At 47.9% G+C, this 26,682-nt stretch overlaps 1 protein-coding gene across 1 annotated transcript; it reads right to left on the bottom strand.

Moving 5' to 3' along the window:
• Positions 1–3,303: 3,303 nt before the first annotated feature.
• nup133 (nucleoporin 133) lies at positions 3,304–26,639 on the bottom strand. Its single transcript, XM_069180049.1, has 26 exons — positions 26,374–26,639; positions 25,193–25,302; positions 24,597–24,700; positions 23,808–23,912; positions 23,119–23,250; positions 21,657–21,827; positions 20,066–20,221; positions 19,096–19,166; positions 18,113–18,260; positions 17,590–17,740; positions 16,508–16,665; positions 15,182–15,273; positions 13,118–13,281; positions 12,461–12,555; positions 11,522–11,746; positions 11,280–11,402; positions 10,704–10,803; positions 9,791–10,042; positions 9,247–9,380; positions 8,618–8,776; positions 7,334–7,469; positions 6,091–6,209; positions 5,630–5,710; positions 4,755–4,819; positions 4,172–4,260; positions 3,304–3,560 (listed from the first exon to the last, which is right to left on the bottom strand). The coding sequence occupies exons 1-26, from the start codon at positions 26,499–26,501 to the stop codon at positions 3,424–3,426; spliced, it is 3,405 nt and encodes a 1,134-aa protein (XP_069036150.1). The 5' UTR covers positions 26,502–26,639; the 3' UTR covers positions 3,304–3,423.
• Positions 26,640–26,682: the final 43 nt, after the last annotated feature.

Genomic DNA, 26,682 nt, shown 5'->3' with positions numbered 1-26,682 from the left:
TTTAGCCAACACTTTTGATATCACTTCTTATCCCTTAAGCGACGACAGCGGGTTACAGAGATAAAGTAGGAACGTGCATTTATGGATCTGGAACTGGAATTTTTTTTTGTTTTACTCCGGGGGTACGGAGCTGAGATCTGAATCCAGTGGTAGCTGTCGCTCTGTAGGAGAGCAGGGCAGGGAGTGGAAACGCAGGGAACTGGTGCCCAGGAAAGCGCCACGGGACTTCTGAGGTCCGAAATCGAAGAGTTTCGGACAAAAAACGACACCGTTGAAACCTGCAGCTCTACTGTAATTAACGGGTTGCGAGTAAACATACGGCTGATAAACTGCGGTTGTACGGATCAATTGAGAATTTCGGAGTAATTGGCGACGCAAACTAAAGGACGATATTGTCCGTTATTTGTTTAAAATGTATAGCAATAATGTCATTAATCTAATACAATTTGGCTTTGAATTCATATTATGCGACACAAGCAAGATACGTCGTGAACATAAAACCTGATCAATATTTACTTGACTCAGCGATTCACATGAAGGTAACCGCTGGCACAAAGAGCTTGTATAGCGCCTTTCACGCTGTAAAAACCAGTACCGTCACTATTGCCCATCCTTTTCATTAAGCCGAAACAGAACCAGGTCTGAACACTACCTCTGGGTATCCCAAACATGAATATATCATATTTTATGACAGTTTGGTTTTGTTGTTGATGTTTTGAGGTGATTTGTACACATGTACGCGGTGGGTGATTAGCGACTTTAATTTATAGTAATAAAATACGTTTTTTACGCGTTTATTTCCGAGTAGCAGTACACTATCCTGCGGGATTGAAAGGGGCGGAGCGCCTCAAACAGACTGGGGGGGTCCAGTGGACCGGGCACTTCCGAGTTTGCCATAGCTGAGCAGGTCCACGCAGAGGCGAGCGTGGGTGGCTGTCGCTGGGACAAGGTGCGGGCGCCACACATGGCTCTAACCGCAGACGTGTGCGAGCAGCTGTAGGAATAACCAGAGAAACCCCAACTCGCTCCCCCCAGCTTCGCGCCCCTCAGAGCCGTCTGCACACCGCTGCGTTAAAGCGAAAGGATCCAGTTTTCCGACACTCGTGCAATGTTGCAGGTTTTGTAGGTCAACAACAAGCTGGCGCTGCAGCTTCGACAGCGGTGTCCGCTCGTAAGGGCGGACTGGCTACCCCAACGCTGAAGGTATTATTAAACATGATGGGGGGGTTACATTTTTTCGTCAGATGAATGTTGCATGGTAAGACATCAACTGTTCACAAACCAACTCTCCGCACAGTGACTGACGGCAACCCGTCTTAGATCATGACTTTATTAACCCAATTCATTAAGTGAAACGAATAGATAATTCGATATTGGTTTTGAAATTGGTTTTAATTTGACAGGATTAATACTTCATTAGTACTTATGCAATCTCTAGAGAAATAAAGGGCTGATTACTTCCTTCAGGCTTTCCAGCCGTATGCGTTGCCTGACCAGCTGGGGGCCATCGGTTGTTCTTGGTTGTAAAGTGGACCAGCGTCTTCATGGCACTGAGTTAGGAGACCAGATGTCAAGCAACCCGAGTAAAGCGATCAATAGAGGACTGAAGAAGTTCAAGAAGGGAGCTGCGTCAGCTTTCCTAGGCTGCATAGGAACAAGTAAATGTTTCTTCGAGGCTGAAAAGAGAAGGAAAGAAGCACAGTGTTTTAGCTGTGGAGCCATCTTCAGGTTGACAACTGAATTGACACCTGAAGAAGGGTCCCCAGCCGAAACAGCGTTTTCCTTCTCTTTTCAGCTTGGAAAAAACCTTTACTTGTTCCAGTAGAGGATTGATCCTCTGCTGACCATGTATCCGGGAAGCAAAGGGCAGGACAGCAAAGCTGGACAGAGACTGGACACAGATCCCGGCCTCGATCTGCCCCCAAAGTTCATTTTACACACTTCTGCATAAAAATGAGTCACAAAATATTTTATTGCTGTTTTTCAACCTAACTATCTGAAGGACAGATTTCTAAATCTGACAACCCCTGAAAGTGAGTCTGGAAAGAGCCTGTGTTCCAAGGGAGGCAGAGAAGTCTGAAAAGCACCATACATGCATCACTGTAATACTTTTAAATTTAGATTAGTTTAAGCATTAGGTTACATAAATGTATTTTTATTTGAAAAAGAAACACTTTGGACTCCTTGCATTACACACTTTTTGTCAAGTGATTACATGGAAAACGCTACTTGGAATGATTAAGAGCCTTTAAGGAAGCAGAAGTAAAATTATTTGCCAACGACCATGAAGCTATACAACATTACAATTCTGCACAGAACTTCCATATTGAGCGACGGGGAAATCTGTCACATTCAGCATTTAATTTATTGCAGATGTCCCTGATTTAACTCTCCTTTCCTATTTTAGCAACTTGAAGACACGGCGACATCTGTTTGGAGCATTGCTGCTTTCGGCTCAGCTCCTGCCACATGAAGCTGGTGGCTTGCCTTGCCTAACAGCTCAGAGGTTAGACAGAGCTCTGCATGATTTCTTCCAAGCAGCTTCCCGAGGTGCTTATTGATCCATGAAGCTCTTCAGGATCAATGGAAATCGGTGCCTGTACAGTCAGGTTTTTCCTACAGCACTATATTCCAGCAGCATTCATTCCTGTGTAGAAGGGCTGTATGTTCATTCTGATAGTTGCAAAGCCATTTTTTACAAGGCATGGACTTTTAAGAAACAGAAGCCTTTTCTCTAAATATTTCGTTATGCCATTAAGGCATAAGAAGCTAAGCACAGTGGAAATTAATGACAGTTATAAACGATCTCATTATATCAAGAGGGTAGCTGACCATTTTTCAGGCTCATTAAGGTAATAAAAGATCCTGTAGACAGTTTCTTTGCACTCAATCTTTCAACAACAGCAGATACTACACAGACATGTGTAACAATATTTTAGTAAGCAAAGGAACAAGTAATAGGTTTATTCCATGCTGAAAAAAAGAAGAAAGAGAACACAACGTTTCGGCCGTGGAGAAGGCTCCACGGCCGAAACGTTGTGTTCTCTTTCTTCTTTTTTTCAGCATGGAATAAACCTATTACTTGTTCCTTTGCAGCCTACGCATGCTGACGCAGCTACCCACCTGAACATATTTTAGTAAGTCTCCATTACTATTCATTGTAACTGTAAACTATAAACAGTTGCTTTATACAGAAAATTGAAAATCTTTTAATAATAAACATATAAACAAACTCTGCCCTTGCTTCAACTCCATTAAGCTTTGTGCTAGGACTTTCGGATGACGACGAAGAACAGGGGAGAGAACAGAAATTCGGCAAAGTTTATTACAAAATGGGAAATTAGTTTTTAGAAGACTAGAAACGAAGGGCCCGGGAGGCCACGAGCTGAGTGGAGTCACAGTTGGGAGAGGCGCTCGGTCAGCTCATGTCTGGGCTTGCAGATAGTGTTCATAGTTGGCCCGCAGAGCAAACTCAAAGTAGGTCTTGGACCGCAGTCTCTCCAGCTCTTCTGACTGAAGCAGGGCATCGACGTCAGGCAAGTAAGTCTGCAGACAAACCCCTGGAAGAGAGCAAGACCGCCGACACACGTCACGGACACGCAGATAACTCATCGCTCACACGAGGAGGGAAAGGCCTCGGCGATCGCGTGAAGTGAAAAGGCCAGCGAACGGAAAAACTGGGAGAAACCGCAAAAGCGGACTTTAATAAAAATGAGATCACGTCAGGAGCAGCTTCACGGAGTCTTCGAAAGAGAACGGTGAATCTGCCAGTCACTTCATCGCAACCCTCCAGCCTGAAGGTAGAAGTCTACCATTGGGAGATCTTTACCAACTTTCTATACATGAGGACCTACTGCAATACCTATGTGCTCTTAATATTAAACCTCTTCCTCTACCACGACGCACTTAGATGTAAAGGATCTGAATTCCTATATGTATTTTTGTATCAAGAGTTACTACAAGCCCTCTTTTTAAGTTTCGTCGAGCTCTGTATTCTGCACGAGTTTGTGTAGGGCTTGCAGAATGTATTGTCAGTTGGTCCCTCAAGCCATTTCGTTTTAAAGTATACCTTTACCACTTTGCATCTATGTTGTCGTTATTTGCTTCTTGCTACCGGAACTGTGGAACAACAGGGCTGACCGCAGCAGGCTTCAATGGCGCGTGCGCTTACCCTCTTTAATGAGCTTCTGCAAGATCTTGACAAAGATGCTGTCCTTTGCTGCTTCGACTGGGTCGTCGCTCCCATCCACAGAGGACCAGCTGGAGGGCACAGGGCTACAGTCAGGATGTTGTGAGTCTGGTTTTGTCCCTGACCTGTCCCCACACCTCTCTCCCTAACTCGGAATTCGAGACTGAACTTGTGGCATCCAAAATACCCTGAGTCAATCTTTCGTCTGGAAAGAAAGCTAACAGATGCAAGGAGGCGGCCTGCCTGGCTAAATAATAAAATAGTCACACATGTGTGCTTTTAAGAAGAACAAGAAGCAGCTATGCCCTCACTCAGCCTGAAGTAAACTACAATATTGTTTTTTAGTTACCAAAGGCAAAGATCAGTGTAATCTGCAAGCTCTTAAATTTGACCATGTTTGCCTTTAAGTCTTATAACATTTAAATCTCTCCTGACTAGAAAAAAGTCATTTCTGCATTGTCTTCATCTTTAATTCCCACTGCTACTCCCACTGAAAATGGGAACAAAACTGAAGACTATTGTGCACGAGGGCATAAAAGGACAAATGTGTTTTGAAAAATCTTACTCGTCTCTCTGGAGAGCCTTGCAAAGGATTTCACATTTGAGCCCTTCAATGTCAACGGCACCATCCTTGAAACAGAAAAGATGCAAGTCAGACTCCAAGAAAGAACACAATCAAAACATGTCTGCAGTTTTCTCCCAAATTATTTAAAGTTGTCCTTAAACCTTCAAAAAAAGACATCTCTCAGATCCCCGCTGTATTGTGAATACATGTAAAAATGGCTCAACTAAATGGGGAAAAAAAAGTGTTTTACAGAATTTGCTCATGCATTTCCATGCGGTTTTGTACCGTCATCATTTAACAAAAGACATGACTCGCTCATGAGTCAGCAGCTCCCGACAACGTCAAGCGGAACCAAAGAGCAAGTGTGTGAAGGCGTTAGCTGTGGCAGGGCCTGCACACTAGCAGTGAAAACATCAGGAGAAGATTCTAAGGACAGTGAATCACCTTCACTGTTACCTCAAACCGAGAAAGGAAAGTGGGCGGATTTGAGGAAATAATTCACGACTGAATAAATGAAACTGTAAAAGAAAACGTGCAGCCACAACAAAACCGCACAAGGATCTTAATATAGTTAGTAGCCCATTTGTAGTCAGGGGCTCCCTGCGAGAGGGGGGGCTGTGGTATGAAGGTCAGAGGGCCGGGGGGCCCAACTCACAGCTGCTCTCTGTTCTCGCAGCAGGTGGACAGTAAGCACTGGTGTCTGAAAAGCCATCAGCTGGTGGGGGGGGGGGTGGGACAACTGGCAGGCCATAAATCAGCTCATTAAACAAAAGCCGGCCTGTCCCTGATGGAAGAGGACAGTTAAGTAACGGGACAGCACGCAGAGCCGGCACTCGCTGTCGTTCTTTCGGTTTAGCGGCTCAGAATCTCCGTACCTTATCCATGTACTCCAGGAGGTCCAGCGCTTTCTTGAAGTCGTACTCGTTGGCGTTTCTGTTATCGTCGCAGATGTACAGCTACGGAACAAACCGGATATGAGAGGCTGTGCAACAAAGCCCTGTCAGTGCTCCGATGTGGGACTAAACTGCGCTGCTTTGTCCTTCAGTATTATTACTATTAATACACAAGATATACACAATGAAAATGCACAATGAGAGGAGACGGTAGATGGGGGTACGGAGTACAGCAGGAGCAGAGGGGTAAAGAACGGAACCAGTTAAGTACAGGCTCTTCTAAAGAAGACGGTTTTGAGCCTGGATGTGAAAGAGCTCAGGGAAGGTGACTCTCTGATATCCTCAGGGATGATCTCGTGAGCTGTGGCTCTGCTGGACTGGCCTCTCTCTCTGTGGGACAGGCCTTGCTGCTACGGGCAGCGCCAGCTGTCCCGGGCACTCACATTGACGAGGCTGTGGGCGGTCAGCAGTGGCATGGTGTCCGGGTTCAGCTGCTTCTCCTCCAGCAGCTGCCTGGGCAGGGTCTCCTGGTGCAGCAGGAAGCGCTCCTGCTCCATAATGTCTAACGGATACAGGGAGAGAAACAACAGGTCTGCTTGAGGAACCGCGAGAAAGCTGTGGCCCCTGTCCTTTTCAGCGTGTTTGCCTTGTGCTTGTTGTGGAACAGCCGACTCCAAAATTGTCAAAATGCAGGAGTCATTTTCCTATGGTTATGCTCTCCAGTGTGAAACAAATATACTGATGGGGAAAAAAAGAAACGCAACACCTCCTCCTCCACACTCTGGCCCTCCCGTCTGCGTGGAACAGGCTGAAGAGTGACTCATGTGTGAAGAGGACCTGATGCCACTGCTGACGAGTCCATCAGCCCCTCTGTCTGGGCCAAGCCGGTCGGGGTGACGTCTAGGAGGTGTGAGCAGAGGACCTCTGACAGGTCGCCTTGCTCTAAGGCCAGCAGCATGGAGCCTCACTGTCCTGTCAATGATGCGGGCATTGTGTCTGCTGGCAGTTTCAGCAGCAGTATGGGTTGCAGATCTGAAACGATCTCTCAGATGGACCAGTCTGATGTGTCGGTCCTGCTCTGGTGTGGTCACTTGAGGGCAACCGGATCTTGCCGGTCTACTGAAACCTTCTCTGCACTCGGGACACAGTGGAACGGCTTACTCCATAGTGTCTGCAGCATACCAATGGCCCACTCCCTTGCTTCTGGTGACATTGGAGGCATTATGGAATGCACAGAAAATTGACTAAGTGTGGCCTTTTTCTTGCAGTGACCCAAGCTTTGAATTAAGGCCTTTTTAAAGGTGACCTGATCAGACATTGTTCCACCTGGACCTCTTTGGGTCAAAGTGCACCTAACGAGCTTTTGTGTGATTGGCAAGTTGCAATGCCTCACTGCACAAGCTGCATTGCTGGTCAGAGGGCTTAAAACAAATTGACAACTTTTTGTGAAAGTACATAAGCAATAACTACAGTATTCTCCAGAAGTCCAGAAGATGTTGCGTTTCTTTTTTCCCCATCAGTATACATGCAGTTAGGAATAACTAATTCTGGACTGTGTTCTAAGACCTTCAACAACTCCTGATGAATGAAACAAGAAAAGATACCTTACATGGGAATAAAGACTGAGGATGTCTATTAAATATTAAAGGCAAACCATTTGTTACTGGCTGTAAGAAACTGTGTTACCATTGAGCTTTCTCTGCATTACATCATCCGACAGGTCTGATGCCAACGCCGTCAGTTTGCTGAGGGCAAGCATGGTCTTCTTTTTAGCAAAGTATCGGGTCTCCGCATTAGCCAGCTCATACAAGGTCTGATGAGCCTGTAAAAATAAAGTGTGAGGCACAAAAACTGGGATTGTCAGGAGAAGGATCTGTCCAGCACTGAATGGCAACAAAAGTGCTGGCCAAAGATAATGGGATTATCACACAGCCTAAAGCTAATAATGAATAATTCCTTACACTTATATAGCACTTTTCTGGACACTCCACTCAAAGTGCTTTACAGGTAATGGGGATCCCCTCCACCACCACCAGTGTGCAGCCCCACCTGGATGATGTGACGGCAGCCATAGTGCACCAGTACACTCCCCACACACCAGCTCTCAGTGGGGAGGAGAACAGAGTGATGAAGCCAGTTCATAGATGGGGATTATTAGGAGGCCACGATTGGTAAAGGCCAATAGGAAATTTGGCCAGGACACCCCTACTCTTTTCGAGAAACGCCCTGGGATTTTTAATGACCACAGAGAGTCAGGACCTCAGTTTTACATCTCATCCAAAGGACGGCACCTTTTTACAGTATAGTGTCCCCATCGCCATTTTCGGGCATTAGGACCCACATGGACTGCAGGATGAGCGCCCCCAATAACTCTCCCAACAGCAACCTTAGTTTTTCCCAGGAGGTCTCCCATCCAGGCTCACACCTACTGAGCTCCAGTGGGCTGCCATCTGGGAGTTACAGGGTGACATGGCTGCTGGCAGAAGCTGTGTGTACAATCACCCTTTCTCTCTCCCAGGCAATCCTTGGCTCCTGCCCGCCCTGCTACACCCAGTCTGTGACGACGTATGCTGCCATTATTTTCTAGGTCTAGTTGTCTCCCAACCGCGGAGCGATTCAAATCCCGCAGCCAGCAGAGGAATCCTACTCCGTTGGGCCCCTGAGCAAGCCCCTTCACCCCAGCTGTTCCAGAGGCGCCGTGTAAATGGCTGACCCTGCGCTCTGACCCCCAGCTTCTCTCTCTGTCTGTGTGTCTCATGGAGAGCACGCTGGGATATGCGAAAAGACAAATTCCTAATGCAAGAAATTGTATATGGCCAATAAAGTGATCTTATCTTATCTTCCAGTGCTCAAGGGCTGTGATTCAGTAGGTTTTCAAGGTCTCCTGAAATGACCAAGAGCTGACGCCTGTTGGAGTCCGTGCTCGGAGGGCAGACTGAGAACAGGTTGGGCCCCTTCTGGCTTGCCTACCTTGCGGAAGTCCTGCGTGTGGATTTCGTGCAGCCAGCTGAGGTGCTCGTGGTCCTGCAGGAAGCTGGCGAGCTGCTGGTGCTGAGTGACCGGCTGAGACAGCAGCTTCCCCCTCTTGCCCTTCTCCATGTACCAGCGGAACAGGAAGTCGGCAAAGTTCTAGAGGAGAGAAGGAGCCACTGAGGACACCGGCTGGTCCTCAGCCAGGCCGAGAGCCGGAGCTGCCCCGGTTCGACATCCAGATGGCTCAGGACTTCACATATGCAAAAAGTACAGCTTTCACCAGCCTGGAGCCATCAATGAAAACGAAAAGGGTGGCTGTTAAAGAGCAAGGCCGGTTATCCACTACAAACAATTTAGGACGGATTTTGGTTGCAAAGGTGTTATAAAAACGAAACGATTCTCTGTATTTTTCCTAGTTACTCAATACATGAGAAATACATGTTTCCTGCAGGGTCATGGTCAAACACATTCATCTGAACAGGCCCCCTGTGCAGCTGTAAGGAAGACAAGTACACAAACACTATGGAAAACTGGCAGTCCTTATATCATAATATCCCTGTAGCCACAAATAAAAAAGCTGGCACACAATCTTAAAACAAGTACCACCGCCCGTGGTCCTTTATTACCTGATCGGCAAATTTTGTCATGTACCGCTGCAGTCTGCTCTGGTTGTCAGTCTGCTCACACATCTGAACCAAGATGTCAAAGTCACAGTACTTTTCAGCAAGAGCAGCCACCCACTGGTACTGGCCCAGGTCCACTGCAATTCAGGAGATAGGGAAACCTTTGTTGAGAGGCAACAAATACAGCCATGTGCTGCTTCAGCAGCAGTCCATAATGGGCCATAAGTCAGAGAAGAGCTTGGAGATTAGATTGGGACATGTTGTTGACGATTGCCTTGTACCGCAGAGATTCTGATTTGTCTAAAGATCAAGAACCTTGATGCAGGATCCAGCCACCAAAGCTTTTTCTGCAGGAGAAAGATGTCGAAATACTTTTTGAAACACAAAGCCTGAAGCTTCTTTTTTTTATATATATAGCAAACGCCTTACTGACGCCAAACCGATCGGTATCTTGTACAAGACACCTGGGCTTCGTGAGGCAGGGGGAGCCGTGCTCTAGACACGGTAGTCTGTGAGGGACAGGAATTCATCAGAACGCGTGACTTACAGAGCGGAGACAGCAGCTCGGAGCGCCGCTGGGTGTACTCCATCTCCAGGTTGTTGTATCGCTCCGGGTCGCTGGGCCGATTTAAAGACTTGAGCTGGGTCACGTATCCATCCAGGTAGGAATCCAGCAGCGCCACCAGCTGCTCGTTGAGGGTGTTGCGCAGCTCGGTGTCGGCCTGGGGGTAGACCGTCTTCAGGATGACCTCGTGCTGGCGAACGATGACGGCTCGCACCCCACCGGGGGCGCTGGAAGCTACGGGAGAGCGATCGACACCGTCAGGGCCGCCACCCACCCAGAGCAAACCCTTCCCAGCTGGCAGTAGGAATGCTGCAATCTCCTGGCTTCTGCTACATTCTCCACGTCGTTATTTTATAAACATGCATGCATCTGCAACTGATCCAGGTTTAGGGCTGGTTTTATACCGAAATAACATGGCTCCTAATGAACAGTCTGAAACAAAATTTAAAACCGACTCTGTCAAAATCAAATCTGTGCACAAACAGATCTCCAATCTAACAGTTCAAAAGGCTGATGGAACCTGGTTACCCGACCAAATGAGGTGCATTTGTGACTCTTCTGAATAATCAACATTGATGCGTTCCAGTTTTAGAAGGAAGAGCTGGTGACTGGGAGTGCAGTAAGTCTTATGGGCACCCATGTGCTCGTTCCTGCAGGTAGCACATGCTGAGCAGCCTAAACACTGGTGCCAGGCGCTGCCATGCCTAGGGGCCTACTGTGGCCCTCAAGGCAGAATCTGGCCAGCTAGAGGGGTACCAACCACAACTTGGTGGTCTACATTTCAGAACCTGTAGCGGGGAACTGTGTAACCCACAGCTGGACATGCTTTGGGTAACAGAAAGCCAGAATGAAACCTGTACACCTGTAATACAGAATTGGGAGCTTAGGACCGTACCTGTCCAGGGGATGTACTCTGGCTCAATCGTCTCGTAACCAGGAGGCTTGTACAGAGAAACTTTGGTTTCTCTGTACTGGCCAGCAGCCAGCAGCATGTCCTATAGGAACAAAAAATTAAAAGTAGGGTTATCACTGACTGAACAGGAACAAAACCCCTCCTCTAAATCTAACAGTTATTGCTATGCCATTTCATGAGAGAATCACAAAGCACAAACGCGTCAGAGCTAAAAATACCTTAACAGTAGCCCAGGTGATATTTAACACCTTAACAGGATAATGTCAAATGCCCACACGATTCTCAACATGGAACCTGCACCTTTATAAGTACTCCAGGATCCTGGAATACAGGTGTTTAAGGACATTAAATTACATTAGATTTTCAGCATTCTGCTTCTTGTGGTTACACAAAAAATTCAGTCCTTCAGTGTCTTTTTCCTTATCTTAATGACAAAAAATAAAAACAAGAGCTTTCCTCCCATAAAACCCAGAATGGACCAAACTACTATAGGCAGCTGCAGTCCCATCGGCTTCTGATCTTTGGAACAGCAAGAGGCACAGCACGAGAGGTCAGCACCTTGATTATGTTGTTGACGTTGACGACGACCTGAGCCCATTCCACCGACTCCATGTGCGCGTCTCTCAGAGCCCTCTCCTCCTCCTCCAGGAGGCACTCAAAAATGCAGGAAACCTGAGACACCTGGAAGGCAGAGACTCAGTCACCTGTCAGAGGCGGCAAACGTAGAGCGCACTGGGAAGAGGGTGTGGAGCAGGAAGGGTTTCGGTCTTGCCGTAACCCCGGCACGCCAGGCGGCCTACCTCTCTGAAGAACACGTCGGCGGCCGTGAGGTTGGGGGGCACCTCGGCGTTGCTCTTCCTCAGCGCGATGAGGATGGCCCCGTTGACCAGCTCGGGCAGTTTGGAGTGGTAGTTCTTGAGGACGGTGGCAGCGGTCAGCTTCTCCGCGTGTTCGCACAGCTGCAGCCGGGTGGCCGTGGAGGCGCCTCGTGCCTTCACTGTGCTCAGCCTCTGGAGCAGCCCGACCTGGGGGACAGAGTGAGGGGCGGCAGCGTTCAGAGCCAGGGAATTTCACAGGAGTGTACTGCGCCAGTCGCTGTCAGAGAAGCCACTGAACAGAAGACTGTGCTCTATCTCTATAACGAGACTGCAAACCCACCCTGGGAGGAACTTAGAAAACCGATAAATTCAGAGCAGAAGAGTAAGACGACAGTGCATGAATCAGACATTGCACACAAGATGACGAGTGGTTGAGCTTGAAGTCCTTTCCGCAGGGCTATCATGAACCTGTTCATTCTACCAGTTACCCAATCCTGTGAAATGCTTGTCTTGTCAACTACAGCAGTTGTACAAGGCCACCGTTCAACTGTGTGCTCCTCTGCTCCAGCGCTGTGGGAGCTTGGGGACAAACACTTATGTAACCTTGCATTAGCACGAAAATGCTTATTCTCATGGGAACGTATTCTGCATGTACTTGGTTGAAAGGCAGGACTTCGCCCTGTACAGGACACTTGTCCGTCTCATGATGCACACACACCCACTGAGGGCCAATGACCCCAACCAGCATGCCTCTGGAAAACAGGCAAACTGCAGCACCTGGAAAATACCCCTGCAAACACAGCGGAGAACATGGAAACTCCACACAGGAGCTCCAGACCCTAGCTAGAGCTGTGAGGTAGCAGCCCTCTGTGTCACACACCCCTCGCTGCCAACAACCAGGAAGAAAGAAATGCAACTCACTTCAAGGAGGAAGTTCATGAAAAAACAGTGAGCTTTCATTTTGTCCTCCAGCTGGTGGAGAAGGATCAAGGATGTGAGACTGAACCCACTCGTCTCTGCAGCAGAAAAAGAAACATTTCAAAAAGCATGTTAAGGTATGGAAAAACCTTGAAGTTAAAACCCCCAACACCTGGAAAACCAGAAGGTGCGGGTCTTATCCAGCAGATGCTCAACATCAATGTTTACCTTTCAGTAATCATCGTGGAAATACTTCATATTCATAGAGTTCTAAATCAAGTGGCAGAAAAAAAGGCAAATACTTTATTGCAAAACCTACTTGCCCTCACATGATCATTAGAGAAGAATGCTCTACATTTTCAGTACACCTCGCTTCCATCTAAGTTTTGCAAATCTTCTACAAAGCGGATACTAAAATTAAATTGCATTTGGCGAGTTACAAACCAACAGTAATTGCTGTACATGTTGAATTCATATTACAGACACAACGCACACATAATTCTTCAAAATGCTGGGCATAAATATCAGCATGTCCATGTGTCAGCATGGGACTGCATAGCCAGAGTGTGCTATCTGCTCCTGTTGGGCTTGGTCTCAGCCTTGTGGCCCAAGACCAGAATCCTTAATGAAGCCCTTGTTGTCTCTGTAGAGCAAACTCACCGTCAGGTACAGACTCTGCCCATCGTGGGTCCATCGCAGGGTAATCATCAATAAGGTCGAGGTCAATCTGGGTCACTACCTGGTCCAGCTCAGTGTTCGAGTCTGGATCACCATCGGGAGGAAAGATTTCATCCACCATGTTCTGCGCCTGCATCAGGTCCTTCCTGTTGAGGTAAAGCGCAGCACGTCACCCAGAACGAGGACCAGCTCACAACCAGGCAAGCCTTGCCATTTGTGAGGATTTATTTTTTAATGTTTTTAAAGTACAAATTCATCATTTATGTGGTCACTGACTCTGAATGATCAAGACCCGATTCACGTTTTAAAAAAACAAGCGAATGAACGAGGGTCATGTTCTTGGATGGAAGAGGCACTAGGGTTTCCCTCCTGATTGCAGCTGCCAGTACAGCACTGATCACCCTCTCCCTTGCTCACCAGTGGATACTGTCACCTGATGTGCTTCACACTGACTGTCAATGAGCCCTTCTCCTGACAGCCCTGTTCTTAGCTAGATGGGTTTTTTTGCTGGACTCATCGAGCAAACAGCTTCAGCTGCAAATCCAACCCCCAGAAAGCTGCTTCTTCCTGGTATTGGCCGTGTGTTCGTTTTGGAAGGTACGGGTCACAGGGCAGGGCTACGCCCATCGAAGAGACCACGCACGGGGACAACTCGCAAGCAGTCAGCCGACTCGACATGTCTTTCGCGGGAAGACGGGAAGAAACTGGGGTACCTGGTGAAGACCTGCACAACCACAGGGAAAACGCACAAATACCACAAAGAGGGCTCCCCAGTTCGGGGCCCGTGGCCCAAGGGCTGTGAGGGAGCAGACCTCAGTGCCAGGCCACCACACTGCCCCAGCTGCAATTCCAAAACACTTCCAAGCAAAGGACGCCCTACCATGTGCCTGGCTCTGAAGCTTGCCACATAGTGCTCTATCGCTCATTCCCTTAGGTCTTGTAGACAACTACTCCGCTTAGCTGCAGACGGGAGCATCATACTGCTCTCTTACGATCGGCTGACTGCATTGATTCCATGCAACTTGCAACTAGAGTGGTTGCCAATAAGGCTCTATAAAAAATGAATTCATCATTAGAAAGTAATTTCTTTAAGTGAAAGCAATCAAGGGCTTATTTAATGAGCAACTCGAGCAAGGAGGGGAGGATAAATGATTGAAATGCATGGAAAAGAGCAAGGTGTAGATTTTCAGCAGCGCTGAAAGTTTGCAGTTGGCTTCAGCACCCAGCAAGCGCTATAATTAGCTGACATTCCACACAGCGATTGATGTGTGTTTGAGGGTGGGGGTAGGGCAGCAGTGTCTAGTGTCTGGGGGCATATCGGCGTCTATGACGGCTGATGTGGGCTACAGCCGTCCACCACCCTTCAAGAAACCGGCTCTCCAGATGCAAACACTCTCACAGGCTACACAACAGGACCCGTGAGTCAATTTCTCTCCCTGCTGAACACCCCTGACTCTGAATTACCAAGACCTGATCCACGTGATCAGGATCCTCCAAGGCACTAACAAAGTCAACACAGCGGACCAGAGGACTCAAGTGGAAATTACCCGGAGAGAGCAGGAGAACAGAAGGCCCTTCTTCACACAAAGGGTGGTGGGGGTGTGGAACAAGCCGCCAAGCCATGCTGTAAAAGCTGACACTCTGGTTTCTTCCTAAAACCAACTGCGAGAGACCCTCAGATCTATTAGTCTCTAGTGGCTGAAGGAGCTGGATAACCTTACTGACGTTCTACCAGGACCAGGCTCCACTAAGAGGGCCGCTGTGTTTGAGAAAAGAAAAGGGAAAAGCTCATGAACACTAAATGGGACAGCGCTCAGCTAACTCCCTGGACAGGTACAAACAGCGACCACTGGCCCGTCCTGTCCTCCTGTCTCCCTGATGGCTGCAGCCCCTTGCCTCACTCCACACATAGGGGCTGCAGCTCCCTCACTTTACTAGAGGTGCTTGTGGACAAGCAAAAGCTAAGTGACAGGGACAGAGTTCACTTCAGTTCACTTCAGGTGTAGGGAAGAGTGCAACGTGCACAAGCGTCTGCTGTAAGCTTACCGGCAGAAATGCAGAAAAGCCGTTTTCAGAAGCTTGGTTTTGTCTTCCTGTGCTATTGTCTCCATCTTGGACGAGCCCTCTGTGGTCGAAGCCTTAACAAAACAAGGGGGAATCCATTTTTACTGATCACATACCGCATCATATTTCGATGATTTCTTATTTCGTCAACTTAATTTAAAAGAATGGATTTAGATATTCATACTTCAGATGGAAAAGCCCACCAACACCCGAAAATGAAGGGATGCTCTTGGTAGGCACAGAGTTCGGCCTGCCCATGTGCCCAAGCTAAGAGGGCACCCTGTCCCCCGGCTACTTGCTGCCATCCTGGCAACACAGGGACGTTTCTGAGAAAAAAAAATGCTTTCCAGGATGCCGGTACCACTTACACCAATCCACACAAGACTCTTCGTTTTTCAAAACGAAAAGTAAAATGTAAATAAGTTGCTCCCTTTTCCTTTTAGAATATTCACAAAACAAGTTAATGTCCATCAGGGAATTTTGTGCATTAACGAGACAAGATCTGATGCTTACAAGCAGATTTAGACGTTCCTAATATAGCTGACTCTAGCTTGTGCATAGTTTAGGGATTATATTACATGAACTAGCCATGTTTCTGTGAACACATATAGAGCCTCCTTGTGGCAGAGACCAGTACAACTCCCGCAGACAGACGTCAAGTCTTTTTCATGGGGAGGTTTTTAACCTAGAACACAATATGATGAGAGATCTTTAAGAAAAGGCAGGCTGGTACCAGAAGTTATATTGTGGTACCAAGAGGTGGCCCTCTTCTGTTCTGGTACGGAATTTTGAAACTAGCGCTGCAGGGATGTGGACCTATTGGAGGGGTCATCCCTGGAATAAGATGTTAAACAAAGATCCAGACTGTTTGGTCATTAAGGAGCCCACGGCACCATTCGTAACAGTAAGGGCTTTAACTCCAGAGGGACTCCTGTCTGATCCATCCTCCTTCAAGTTCTCCCCTCCGTGCAACTGGGGAAATCTTCTCGCTCCTCCAGCTGATCTGCAGTGCAGTGGGGCTGCTGGGGCAGAACGGCTCAGCATGTCACCCATGTGGGGGGTGCAGGAGAAGGAGATGAGCTGCCACTCTTGTTTAACAGGGTAAAAGGCGTTGTACCATTGCCAAGAATTATCATTACTACTTTAAAAAAAGCAACATGGGACAAAATACTTCAAGCATCTGATACAGGTTTCCATTAGGCAGTCTTTTACCTTTTAAGGTCTCTGAATAAAAACCATAGTTCCTTAATGAAAAAGGAATTTTTAGTCGGGCAGGCAGCAGCTAAGACAGTAACTTCCCTCTCTTACCTCCTGCGCCGCTTCAGCCAGTGAGGAACACAGCGAGTCTTCCACCGTCTCTGGCAGCACAGACACGCCCTCCCTGGCCACCACTGCCACCAGCCCGCTGCTCTGGGAGAAGAAAATGGGCAAATCGGCACAGCAGCCGCCTCCCAGGAGCCTGTCACCTGGAACGACACCCCAGAATCAGCCCTGAGGGGCTCTCCCTCGTACACAGCTCTTTACTCCGAGACAAAATGCCGGCTTTGGTTCCCAAGAGCTCTTTCTTAAACAGCTGAACAGGATCCTCAACTTCTAAAAACCAAAGCTGCTTGCTTGCTGGAGACAATGGCCTTCTCTTGCAATAACATTATGAGATCAGAGTACATCAACAAGGGGGAGTAAAGGTTAAACAGAACAGGTGACGCTAGAGCTGCAGTCTTAGCACTGCTCTTCTGAATGAGCCTACCACAAGGCTGCTCGTTCCTGGTAAGGGCCGCCCTTTCTAAATAACACTGCTTAAGGCATGTTGGTAAAAAAAAAAAGGCGCCCTCCTTCGGATGAGACGTAAAACCGAGGTCCCGATTTCTCTGTGGTCATTAAAAACCAGGGTGTTTCTCCAAAAGAGTAGGGGTGTAACCCCAGCGTCCTGGCCAAATTTCCCATTGGCCCATGACAATTATGGCCTCCTAATAATCCCCATCTCTGAACTGGCTTCATCACTCTGCTCTCCTCCCCACTGATAGCTGGTGTGTGGTGAGCGTTCTGGCGCACTATGGCTGCCGTCGCATCATCCAGGTGGGGCTGCACACTGGTGGTGGTGGAGGGGAGACCCCATTACCTGTAAAGCGCTTTGAGTGGAGTGTCCAGAAAAGCGCTATATTAGTGTTAGGAATTATTATCATTAGGTATTAGATTCAGTGAAGTCGGTTGACTGGCACAGGCAGAAAGCCAATGAAAGGGTCTTCTAACCCTTCCACTGACAGGTCCCAAGCCTCCACACCTGCATTTTGATTCAGACAGATTCTACTAATTCTCAGCACCTGCAAGAGGCGACCGAGTGACTGAAGCCAGAAGGACATTATCATTTTGTCGTTGATAGGGGTGCTTACCAGGGAAGCTGAAGGAGATCTTTTCTTCAGGCAGGTCTCCTCTGCCAGTGCCCGTGGAACAAGCAAAGATCAGCTCCTTGTTGTACAGGTAGGCCGCCTGACTGGAGGGGTCGGGCAACAGAAACCTCATGTCCAGCAGGTTCTCTTCGCTCTGCAGGCCGGACACAAGTCAGGATGTGTTCGACACGTCCACACACACACACAAACAAACAAACACAAACTCCAGCTCCCTCGTTTCCCAAAAACAGAACTAAAGAAACCCAAAGCCATGCGATGTTCCTGAAGACAAAATTCATTTACAGTTCATTGCTTACTGTATGGTAAACTGTAAGGGCAAATGTCTGGCAATAAAATATTGCACATCAGCACTAAACTCAATTTTCCAAATCAAAAATAAAAAAATAACGGAGCCAAGGAAAATCTGACCCTATTTTTTGCCAGCAGTTTTATTTAAACCTCTACGCAATGAATATCTTTCGACATGGAAGCTGTCCAGCTGAAATCCGTGCACCGTGGACCCTACCTGAAAGGGGGGGTTGTATTTTGTGACCTCCACCGAGATCTCCTGCGAGATCTGCGATCCCTGCTCCTGCAGTGTGACCAGGCAGTAGTACGCCAAGCAGGGCGCATCAGCAGGGTGCCAGGCAGCTGCCAGGACAACTAACCCATCCCTTAAAACACAAAACACGAATGACATTTCTAAGGAATATTCACCATCCCAATAAATCCCAGAAAAAATAAATACCACGATTCCTTGCTACTCCATTTCAAACAGGCCAGATGTGCCAAACTGCCTCCTCTTGTGTGTAAACTTTCTGTTCTTATTCTTCATAAAGGGGAACTGCAGTCCCAAGTCTCAGTAATGAAATAAATGAGTTGACGGTATCGCAAAACGTCACAAATTCTGAATAAGACACAAAGCTGTGAAGTTTGTGAAAGTACTGTAAGTCTCCATGTTGGTGCCAAGCTCTGATCTTGCCACAGGCGATAGCAAGAGTTTGCGAGAATTGCGACTTGAACCGGCCCTTATTACTCACTAGTCACCATGATGACTGACGTGCTGTGATGTACAAGTGAATAAACACTGGTTGTGCAGCAGACATTTCAATGCAGAAATGATCCAAAGTGATTTGCATGCAGGGTTAACAAGTACTATTTGTCCGCAAAAGCGTCTCAAAGTTGAGAACAATATCTATTGGATTAAAAGAGATGCTGCTTCTCCTCACTGGAAGTTTTGTTGCCTTGTTCTGAATCGCTGATAATAACAGCAATATGGTGCCGTGAAAACCTGGAAATTTTGTCTATTTTGTGACATACATTGGAGGTTTTACACATTACTGGGTAGTACATTTTGCTTTCATTGTGGTATGAAATATACTGATCAATGGTGATTCTTTCTAAATTCGAAATACAGAAAAAGCATAGCAGTGCCCCTTAAACAGAGATCCTTGACGAGTAGGCAGTGAAAAACACTTCCACACAGGAGCAAGTGAAGACAGTACTCACTGGTTGAGCTGCAGATCTATGTACATCACATTCACACCTTCCTTAATTTCTTCATAGTTGCTTTCAGACCCCTGAAACATCAGAACGCAAAGGATCAAGATTCGGAAGGTGTGACCTCAGTGAGGGGGCTTCACCAACACAAGAAAAGGTGAAAAACTCACTTAAAGGTCCTGCTGTTTTCACTCAGTAGTAACATGTGCTATATGTTGTGGAAAAACAGATGTTTCTTGAATTAACTGTCCTAACCCTAACCCTAACCCAATATAAACTACAAACACTCTACTTCAATGTAACGGCGACAGAATTAATAAAGTTTGTGTTTCTTGATTTGCCCAGAGTAGTCTGTCAACCCATTTCATTTTTGTTTTTCAAAAGTATTACCCCCCCAGTTACAATTCCTCATTCCTAATGATTATTTTCCAACACTAGATTGATTTGCAAAGGCTACACACTTCTTTGCATCTCCCTGCCACACTCACCGAAACAATAAAGGTGTAAAGGGATACAATGAGCCCTAAGAAAGGCTTTGCTGTATTCTTGTTTTAATGTGCATGTAAAGTTCAGATCACAGGTAGGCCACTAACATGTGGGATTTCATGTGCTGGAAAACTAGAGAAGATGAAACCAAGAAGGCCACCAATTTCTGCATAAATAAAAGCAGTAACAAAAAATCAATGACTAAACCAAAACTAGATATATTGTTCTGTTTTTAATTATGTTCTGCAGCGCCCTTGAGTTACTTATATTTGTGCCCACTTATACAGCTGGCATTTTACCAGAGTAATGTGGGTAAAGAACACTGCTGAAAGATCCAGGGGTAGTGGCCTACCTGGGACCTGAACTTTACATGCACTTTAAAACAATAATACAGCAAAGCCTTTCTTGGGTGGGCTAACAAACCACAATCTTCATCAAGGGGGCAGAAGACAGGGCTCAAACTGCCGCAGCAGGGCAGGCGATGTGGCCTCACCCAGATGGCATCAGTAATGCTCTCCCGGAGGTTCCTGTTGACGTCCCAGCTGAGCACCTGGTGCTCCGAGCTCTCCTCCACCTCCCATTTGCCGAGGCTGCAGCTGGTCAGAGTGTACAGGCAGGCGCTCTCCCTGACCCACAGCAGGCTGCGGAGCTGCCGAGAGACGAGAGGCGGAGAGTCGACACCCGGGGGAAAGAAAAACTGGCAGCAGAGCCGAGGGACAGACCTCGGACAACATTTTCCGGACCCAGCTGACCGCCGATCAATTTTCCCACCGATACGTTCGCCGAAATCCAAAATTGCCGACTTATTTTCACTCTGTTGACTTAAAGGGCATTGCCAGCAGTCATATCACTCTGCAACTCACCACTGGCAACCCCCTGAAGCTCAGCAGGTGTGAGCCTGGTCAGTACCTGGATGGGAGACCTCCTGGGGAAAACTAAGACTTGTGCTGGAAGAGACGTTAGAAAAAATAAATACCACGATTCCTTGCTACTCAATTTCAAACAGGCCAGATGTGCCAAACTGCCTCCTCTTGTGTGTAAACCTTCCGTTCTTACTCTTCATAAAGGGGAACTGCAGTGTTAGAGGGGGCCAGTAGGGGGCGCTCACCCTGCGGTCCGTGTGGGTCCTAATGCTCCAGTATAGTGACGGGGACACTATACTGTAAACAGGCGCCGTCCTTCGGATGAAATGTAAAACCGAGGTCCTGACTCTCTGTGGTCATTAAAAATCCCAGGGTGTTTCTTGAAAAGAGTAGGGGTGTAACCCTGGCGTTCTGGCCAAATATCCCATTAGCCCTTACCAATCCTGGCCTCCTAATAATCCCCATCTCTGAACTGGCTTCATCACTCTGCTCTCCTCCCCACTGAGAGCTGATGTGTGGTGAGCGTTCTGGCGCACTATGGCTGCCGTCACATCATCTAGGTGGGGCTGCACACTGGTGGTGGTGGAGGGAATCCCCATTACCCGTAAAGCGCTTTGAGTGGAGTGTCCAGAAAAGCACTATATAAGTGTCAGGAATTATTCATTTTTAATTATAAAGCTAGGCAGTGCCAAACGAAGAATGCTGGGAAAGGCCATCCTGAGGTTGACTGTTTGGAGGCCCAGGTCCAGAATCCAGCTCCTTTTACCGGTCGGAAAATCAACAGCCCATCCTCTACAAAGCCCTTCCCAGTGAAATCTCCACTGAAGGAAACCAGTTGACCATTCCAGACACTGTTGGACATTTCCATCCATCCATGATTGTGCCTTTCCCACCATCTAACAGAACACAGACGACTCTCGGATGTGTTCATTCTAATTGAACCCGTTGCTGGCCAGAGGAGGACAGGCTCCCCCTTTCGAACCTTGGCTGCTCTCCTCCCTACTTCGCCACTGACGCCTTAGGCTCGCTCACTGGGGGTTCAGTAAAGCTGCTCTGTGACGATGTCCATTGTAAAAAGCGCTATACAGACAGAACAGAGCAGAGGACAACACAACAGAACATCTGATTTGAACCGCCTGGGACAGGAACCCCCCCGTGTGCCAGGAGGAGGAAGCTGGAGCTGCTGCACCACCGAGCCCAGAGGCGCCGCCGGACACCTACCGCGACGTCAGGGGGCTGCGCCAGCATGCCGAAGAGGCTGGAGACGCGGCGGCCGAGGCCGGACAGCACGCCCTGGCCCTGCTGCAGCGCCCTCTGCTGCAGCCTCCCCGGGGCGTCCGCGCCCAGGCGCAAGAGCTGCTCCCTGTCGGAGGAGAGCACGAAGCCGCCGCCCTGCGGAGACACCAGGAGGGCAGGCAGAGGCAGAAAGGAACAGGACAAATGAGCGCGATTAACAAACTCCCGGCATTACTCAAGTTGAACACTACAAAAACCGCCCGTGTGGGGGAAAAAAAGGAATTTTCTCAAAACGGTTTCTGATGGTCTTCAGAGGCTGACCTTTAACCTCAGCGACACCGCCAGTGATTAGGATCTGATGTTGAAGGGGAACTGCCACACTATCTTTATTTTCCGGGGTTAAGAGACCGAGAAATAAGAGAAGATCACTTTATTAGCCATATACAATTTCTTGCATTAGGATTTTATCTTCCGCATACCCCAACTTGCTCTCCATGAAGAGTTAGAAAGAATCTGCATTGATGAGTGCATTTCAACCCACAATGAAAGTCAGATGTACGCAGTAACTAGTAAAACCTCCAATTTACATCACAAAATAAACTAAATTTCCAGGTACTGTATGCCCAGCGCAATGTTCTACGATTCTGAACAAGACACCGAAGCTTCCGGTGAAGCCTGCAAACTATTACACTATAAACAAGCAGGCTTGTGAATACAGCTCTTTTATTCCAATAGAAAAATCGCTCTCGACTTTAAGATGGTTTACCCGAAAAATACTTAGTTACTTAGTCTGCATGCAAATCATGTCGGAAAATTTCAATGCAATGTTTTTTGCACAACCTGCAGTTATTCTCTCGTACGTCACATTTCATTAGCCCTTCCAGAGACTAGTGAGCAGGAAGGGCCGCTTCACTTCGCCAGTCATGGGAACTCTTGCTCTTGCCCGTGGTGAGACCAGGGGTTTGTCACAACACAGCGACTTATTGTCAAAATTGTCTATTCCGTCAATGAATTTATTTTGTTACTGAGATTTAATGGGCAGAGCGGTGGCTCTGTGGCTCAGGATCTGCGCCTGTGGCTGGAAGGTTGCCGGTTCAAATCCTGCGGCCGGCAGAGGAATCCTACTCTGTTGGGCACCTGAGCCAGGCCCTTAACCCCACCTGCTCCAGGGGTGGTTTCAATCGCTGACCCTGCGCTCTGACCGCAAGCTTCTCTCCCTGTCTGTGTGTCTCATGGAGAGCAAGCTGGGGTATGTGAAAAGACAAATTCCTAATGCAAGAAATTGTATAGGGCCAATAAAGTGATCTTATCTTAATAAACGGTCTGAGAAATCAGGAATGCAGTTCCCCTTTAACATACATCAATGCAATTCAATCCAAGGTGGTTTTTACAGACTCCAGTGCGATGCAGGAAAGAACTGGAGTGTTGAAGTCAGGTGTGACGCTACCTTGACTGCTGTCAGGAAGCTACAGAGGTTTCCGCCCAGGTCTGCGACAGTCTCGGTATAGGTGCCTTCGTGGACCAGGCTGGGCCAGTAGCGCACCGTCCCCTCCCGGGTCACAGCCATCACTGCAATCGCCTGCAAAGTCAAGAACAGCCGTGAGCTCAGCCAGCCCCCCCCGCCGCCTCAGCTCGCACCAGGACGCCCGACGGGCTGCTTTGAAACCACGCTCCTTGTGAACCTTAACGTCCAGTTACACCACTGGCTTCCGCCTATGAGCACATGTAGAGCCTGTGTGCTCCTGAGTTTTCCCCAAAACAAACACTGAAAGCCATTTGTGGTCACAGCATCATTGAACCAATATCGCTGCTCTGGAATCAGTAAAGAGAAAGTAACCAGACGCCTGTCGCAGCTTAAGGGGATGTCCTGCACTGACAGCTTGAAGGAACTGAATCTCATAGTGGAAACTACATGGAAGTGGATTCAAAACTGAGCACAGGAGGTCCTTCTTTTATACCGAGGGTCGTGGGTCTCTGGAACAAACTGTGTTGAAGCCGATACCTCATGGAACGGCTTGACGAGATTGGCTGACCAATCAGCTACTAGCAGGCGAAGGCGCTGGACGGGCCTAGGGGCCTCCTCTCACGAGGAACTGCTCTTGTGCTCTGAACGCCCAGACTGACGCACAAACCCACCTGTACAGGAGCCCCCTCGCCAGAGCCCTGGCACGACAGGGCGACCAGATCTGCAGAGCCGGCAAAGTCACTGGGCGGCAGCTGCAGCTCCTTGCAGACCGATAACTGGGGTTCAGAACAGAACAGAATCAGACAGCAGGCCTCCAAATCAACGCCACATGTAGCCGCAACGTTTCACATTTACGCCAATGGATGCTAGAAAACGGTTTTCCTAACCAGAACTCACAGCTCGTAATGTGAACGGCCACACACCCTTCCCTTTTGCTAATCAAGGATGAAGTTGGCAGTGCTTGATTTCGTCCAGAAGGGGGAGGAACATTGGGTATCGATCTCAAAAACCACCACGTTGTACAGCTGCATGCAAAAGTTGGGGCACCCCTGGTTTTATTTTTTATTTTTTTTCAATCTGTCAAGTAAATGGTAATTGTGCATTAAAATGTGCAGAATTCTGCCATGTCTACGTTTGTACCCTCCAGAGGCTGTGTTAACTACCTTTCACTTAGAGACTCAGTGAAGCGTGCAATTTGACCAGGGGTGCCCAAACGTTTGCATACCACTGTATCTGATTGCATCATCAGCACGTGTCCAGGTCCCTGGGGTATCGGCAGGACAGACCTTCGCCTGTATGGACGTACAGGACAGAGTCACAGAGAGATGAGATCTTCAAACAAGCTGATAGGAAAAGACCAGTCAAAGTTCCATTTAACGCTCAATGCATTTCCCACAATATTTCCCTGTACACAGACGTCTGGTTTTCTAGGGATTAAAAAAGAGACGAGGAAATGTCACCTTTGCCACAGCAGTCTGCCCGATCTTCCAGATAATAAGACTCTCTCCGCACACCAGCCAGGCCCAGCCACTCTGGTCCACCCGCGCGCTGATCTCCTCCTCCTCTGCAACAGACAGGACACCCGGCTCAGCCCCAGGCCAAGGGCAGGAGATCACGCCTGTTCACACGCATGAATACAGCAGGGCCTGGCCTGCACCACCGAGCAACACACCCACTCACGGCCATCGATTTCCAGGTTACAGCCCGTGTGTGGGGTACAAACATCTATAGCCGTCCGGACACGCTATTGAGACCCCTAGCCACTGAAGGCTTGATTTTAAAAAGCTTGGAAGATAAATGAAAAACAATTTCCGCACACACGGCAAGGTCAGAAAGCTTTTGATTCTGGTGACATATGCATTTTTCAGCAAGTTGAATCCCGCCCTTTTGGGGACAGGGCCTTTGCTATTCGAATGAAGACGAAGGCTTTAGAGAAGCTGCACAGCCTGTACTGAGACAGCTGGACTGTACAATCATGTACAGTGTGTCAACACGCAAAAGCCCGGAGGCAGGCAGTACAGTATATCTACGGCGGGAGGGGCACAGGAAAGCTCACCTTCGGCCATCGTCAGGGCCTCCATCACTTTCACGGGCAACGAAGAGCCGAAGCCCTGCAGGTCGAAGTTCTCGGCGGTGGCCGTGTACTGGGCCCGCGTGGGAGTCGCTCTGGAACAGAACAGAGGGGATGTTTGTGCTGCTGCCTCACACTCACAGCCCCAGGTCTGGGTTGGATTCTGGAAAAGGACACCTGTCCATGTCGAGCCTGCCCGCTCCCTGTGGGGTGCATTCTGGGTACTGTGGTTTCCTCCACTCCATCATGTTAGAAATATACATTGTTAATGGAACGAAAAAAACCTCTTTGAAACAAATGGCTGGTTTTCAGTAAGACTGAATAAAGCACAAGATAAATGAAGAGGATGGAGTACGAAGCTGCATCAGTGCGGGTTCTGCAGAGGTCTGCATGCTAACAAACCGGGTCCATTCGTGCCGTCGTTCTTGCAGCTGGATCGGAACCAGCAGCACACGCACTGGTCTGTGAAGTCCTGTGACTGGTTAACCCAGCACCTGACAGCGCGCTGTCACAATTGAAAACAGCAGCCATGCCGACAATACTCTTGGACCTGTTCACAATTCAGATTGGAATTTTACTTTTTTTCTCTAATGCCCTGAATCTGACGGAAGCGGACTAATGAATGAATTTCAATGAATGAATGAACAATGCAGTTCTCTCGCAGAGTAGTCTTCACTATTAAAATGTGCCTCCGACACGAGGTTCACAAATAATATCGTTTGCTTATATATTCAGGATATCAGCAAAATACCTGACCTGACGAAAACGCATACATTTAAAATCAACTAACTTGGTTAGCCAGCGAGTTTTAAACAGGTGAGGGATTTTCAAATTCGCAGTTGTTTTAAGTAAATTCTATGACTTTTATACTAAATGATAGAGGATAAACGTTTTTTAAAAACAACTATTAACGCTAAACCACGTAGAATTACTAAGTGATAAGGATTTGCGATTAAACAAGCCGCGCTTTGCTCTTTTAAAACTAATCATTTCGTGTTAAGGATTGTTCGTACAGCTCTGCTAACTTCACTATTTTAGTGATCGTTAATGAAGATCCTGCTTCATTTCACGTTGTTTTATTTTTGGATCAGTACTGACGAAAGTGAAGCGACTGTTAGATCACCCTAACGTAAATTTTCGCTTCATTTTTTCGATAAAATACTTACCTCGCCGGCAGAGACGCTCTCCGGACCGGCGAGAACAGTCCCGTCGGGGTACCGGCTAGGCTCTTTCTACCGGCCGCTCTGGAGGTCGGCCTGCGAGCCGATCCAGCAGACGCCCGGGGAGAAAACATCTTTTATTTGTTCGCTGTATCCGAGTACGATTTTCGACTCCTTTCACACAGGTTCTGTATAAAGTCAAACCATGAGACAACCAGTTCCTCGTTCGAAGATTCCCTCAAAAAACGCTCGCACACTGACTCACAACATGCGACAAGTGCTGGCGCATAACATAAACGTCATTTGTCGTGGGCT

The sequence above is a fragment of the Lepisosteus oculatus genome, chromosome 17, assembly GCF_040954835.1.
Source record: "Lepisosteus oculatus isolate fLepOcu1 chromosome 17, fLepOcu1.hap2, whole genome shotgun sequence".
NCBI classification, from domain to species: domain Eukaryota; kingdom Metazoa; phylum Chordata; class Actinopteri; order Semionotiformes; family Lepisosteidae; genus Lepisosteus; species Lepisosteus oculatus.
This window is presented reverse-complemented; position numbering and strand designations above follow the sequence as displayed.

Excerpts from the sequence above, each read along its gene's own strand:
- nup133 (XM_069180049.1), bottom strand. The coding sequence starts at position 26,501 with ATGTTTTCTCCCCGGGCGTCTGCTGGATCGGCTCGCAGGCCGACCTCC. Across the intron at positions 23,913-24,596 it reads GGCAGACTGCTGTGGCAAAG|TTATCGGTCTGCAAGGAGCT; the intron begins GTGACATTTCCT and ends TCTGAACCCCAG. Across the intron at positions 20,222-21,656 it reads CGCAGCCCCCTGACGTCGCG|CTCCGCAGCCTGCTGTGGGT; the intron begins GTAGGTGTCCGG and ends GTCTCTCGGCAG.